Source organism: Medicago sativa, chromosome 7 (assembly GCF_051527215.1).
Source record: "Medicago sativa cultivar Bolivia chromosome 7, Bolivia_mono, whole genome shotgun sequence".
In the NCBI taxonomy this organism is placed as follows: Eukaryota; Viridiplantae; Streptophyta; class Magnoliopsida; order Fabales; family Fabaceae; genus Medicago; species Medicago sativa.
The window spans coordinates 59,508,922-59,512,493 of record NC_140755.1 but is presented as its reverse complement, the minus strand read 5'-3'; the positions used below and the strand labels follow the sequence as shown (position 1 = coordinate 59,512,493).

General features: G+C 33.3%; 1 protein-coding gene across 1 annotated transcript; it reads left to right on the top strand.

The window, feature by feature from the left end:
- The first annotated feature begins 307 nt into the window (after nt 1-307).
- Nucleotides 308-3,572, top strand: LOC146907245 (cyclin-dependent kinase inhibitor 3-like). The gene is made up of 3 exons (XM_085726536.1): nt 308-763; nt 2,875-3,066; nt 3,201-3,572. Exons 1-3 carry the CDS (start codon nt 399-401, stop codon nt 3,268-3,270), a joined length of 627 nt encoding a protein of 208 aa, XP_085582662.1. The 5' UTR covers nt 308-398; the 3' UTR covers nt 3,271-3,572.

Genomic DNA, 3,572 nt, shown 5'->3' with positions numbered 1-3,572 from the left:
TTGTGGTGGTCAAGGTTCGAACCCCCAACCTTGCATATATTATTATGCATTGTCCTAACAAATAGACTTTAAATATTCATTGACACACAACCATGTAGATTAAATTTGTTTTCAAAATTTTAAAGCAATTAAAAGTGATTTATTTTTGAATTTTTCTATTGAAAAAGACCTTCATTTACAAATGAAAAATATATATCAACTTCTTCAAAGAAGGAAAAAGTATATATGAAATTAAATAAAATTAAATAAAGGAGAGAGAAGAAATAGTAGAGGACATAAATTGCGTTGCTCCCTAAAACCCCTCAACCCTAAAATTCATTCATTTCATTTCACAATCTTCCCTCCACTTTTCCCTCTCTTTCTCTCTCTTCCCGCTTCTCCCTCTCTTCTCTATTTCAATGGGTAAATACATGAAGAAATCCAAAATCGCCGGTGACGTCGCCGCCGTAATCATGGAATCACCTTCTCACTCAACCGCCGTTGGTGTCCGGACACGTGCCAAAACCCTCGCTCTCCAGAAATCTCCGCCGAATCACCCTGATTCCTCTTCCTTCCTCCAGCTCCGCAGCCGCCGCCTCCGTAAGGTCCCTCCGCCGCTTCCACCTCGCAAGGAGAGCGGTTCTCCCGGAAAATCCAGGCTTCGTGATTTTTCGGTTGAGAAATTGGGAAATTTCTGTGCTGAAGAGGAGAATCAGAATGGTGATGATTTTGGTGTTGAAGGTTCTTTTGGTGAAAATTTTGCAGAGATTGATGGTAGAGATAGGTATAATCACTCTTCAATTTCTTCAATTTTTGTTTGTTATTTTTCAATTTATTCAATTTTTGTATCTTCCTTTTTTCCCCTTTGTGTTGTTTTCTATATTCTATTTCTAAAAAATTAAATTTTTTATGATGTTATTTATGCGTTGAATTAGTTGCATGTAAGGGTTGATTTGATTTTGAGAATTTTCATTAGGGTAATTTCATGTTTTTATTCTTGTATGAAGGAAATTGAAATTCATAATAGAGATTAGGGTTTTATGTATTTTTCAATTTTATGTTTAGCCCTGAATTTTATGCTTATTTATTTTCAATTTCATGTGATAATAATAAGAATTTTTCAAATAAGAGGGTTTTACAATTTTTGTATGCATTGCCACTAAAAACCAATTTTTTATATGGACAATTGCAATTAAAAAAACAATTTTTTACATGGACATACAAAAGTCCCAACTCTTTTTTACTTCTTCAGCTTTTTTAATTATAATAATAGTTATATATTTTAAAAAAATAATAATATTAATAATATTTTTATTGTTTTTAACTGTCATGTGATTGTTAGTACTGACTACTGAGTTAAACTTTCATACAAAAGTCACAACTATTATTTTTTTTATTGTGTGGTCTTAGTCCCCTAGATTTTCGTTTAATGTTTTTAACTTTCATGTGATTGTTGGTAGCACTGAGATAAAGATCTGTTAGTACAAAGGATTGCTCAAATTTGTAACTTCTGTGACTTGTGATAGGTTCTCTGCAACTTGTATCACTCTCAGTATAGTTATTATTTACTGCTGCATCTTGTAATTTTTATCTACTACATTGGAATCTGTGTCTGGGTTTTTCTTCAATTACAGTCTAGTCTCTCGTACATAGTTTATTAATGGTACTAGTAAAATTTGTTTGCTATTATTATCTCCTTACATTAATGAATTGTGGTACCAATAATGCAGCAGGGTGTTGACAAAGTTTCAATCTTTTTTCATGTTAATTGATTACATAACCAACAAAATGGAAAATAATTTCTGGGACTTTGTTTTTTTTTGAGGGAATTTCTGGGACTTTGTTGAAAAAACATAGAGAAGATGCCTACTCTTAAAGTAGTTATTGGGGGTGCATTACTGTCTCTACAGATTTAGTTGTTGACTAATTGTGATTTAGCTATCTTAATTGAGTCGTATTTTGAGGCCATTTTGTAATTTCCACTCGTTTATTTGGGTTATTTTCCACCCTTTATTTTAAAGGGAAAAAACGATTGGAAATTACAAAATGGCAAATTTCCACAATCAGTCGTATATTAACTTGAAAAATTTGAATCCCATTTTGTATTTTAAGATTCTGATGACCTTAAAATAAATCTTGAGAGATCAGAATCGTATGCATTTAACCTTGAATGCCCCTGTTTACTACTGATCTGGGATTTACTGCAGGTAGGGAAAATACATATTCACTTGTCCAGTAAGTTGGTACCTCTGAATGAAAGATTGGACACTCCAAGTGCACTTTGTAAATTGATTTTACCGAACATAAAATATGATTTGTCCAATCTTCATTAACCGGTTCCAATTTACCGACAGCTTGAATGTGTCTTTTGCATGAGCGAATATTTCTGGTCTTTGTTGATTAAGCTTAAGATATGTCACATATTGTGCTCCATAATAGTCAAGATGAAATGATTTTGACTATAGCAATACCAGCAGCCATAACTCTCATGTGTCGTGTTAGGAAAGGTGTGTCATATACATACATGGGGCCTATTTGCAGATGTGTTTCAGATTTCTGTTTGGTTTTGCAGTGAATGAGAAAGATATGGCCATCTATTTCCTTGTATTTTTTTTGTTGCTTGAGCCCACTGAGTCAGGGCTTGTCTCCAATAAATGCCAGTTACTTTTCTAGAGTAGGAGTTTGTCTCTAGTTTCTAATTTGAAGAGTTTTTGAGTGAGCAAAAACAATCCTTTTTATTTTCTCACTAATTTTCATGTCAACAGTTATCATGCAGTTCTGGTACAGAAATTTTTGATATCAAGCCAACATTTGCATTTTCTATGACTGCCATTTCCCATTCTATTAGATTCCTTTGCTAAGCTATTTTAATAGTAATTTTTTTGTTGTTAACAGAAGCACTAGGGAAAGCACACCTTGTAGTTTAATCAGGGATTCAAGTGTCATTCATACCCCTGGTTCAACCACAAGACAAAGGACGAACCGCATAATTCAAGAACACATGCAAAGAAATATTCCAACAGCTTATGAAATGGATGAGTTCTTTGCTTTGGCAGAGAAGCAGCAACAAGCATTATTTATGGAAAAGTATGTATTCATCTTAATCTTTTGACCCAATCTTAAATTAGTGATTTACTTTTTTCCTTTGTTTTGGATCTGTTTCCTGATTATTAATACTAATATGCAATATGCCAATGTGTTATGTTGTTTGTATTTTGCAGGTACAATTTTGATGTAGTGAATGATGTACCTCTCCCAGGACGGTACGAATGGGTCCCTGTACTTCACTAGGACCAGCCATTTGGATTTCGAGCAGAGCTATTAGACTTGTAATTTAACAGAGCTAGCAGCTTTCACTAACCATTTAGATCGCTTGAGATCATCTTGTTCAGCATAAGGGAAAGGGTTCTGTTTAGATTAGCAGACATTTCTAATATATCACTCACTAGTTTAGACTTTAGATTTAGTTAAATGTGTAAGGGTAGGGAGGGTATATGGATCTCATCTTTTATATTTACTTTTCTTTACCGTTGTTAACTTGTGTTAATAATTTCGTAAGGATTAATGTTAATCACTAGAGTAATTAACAGTTA

What these genes read in the sequence shown, in the direction of transcription:
- LOC146907245 (XM_085726536.1), top strand. Translation starts at nt 399, where the DNA reads ATGGGTAAATACATGAAGAAATCCAAAATCGCCGGTGACGTCGCCGCC. An exon ending in GAGATTGATGGTAGAGATAG is followed by an intron (nt 764 to 2,874) that starts GTATAATCACTC and finishes TGTTGTTAACAG; the next exon opens with AAGCACTAGGGAAAGCACAC. An exon ending in CAAGCATTATTTATGGAAAA is followed by an intron (nt 3,067 to 3,200) that starts GTATGTATTCAT and finishes TGTATTTTGCAG; the next exon opens with GTACAATTTTGATGTAGTGA.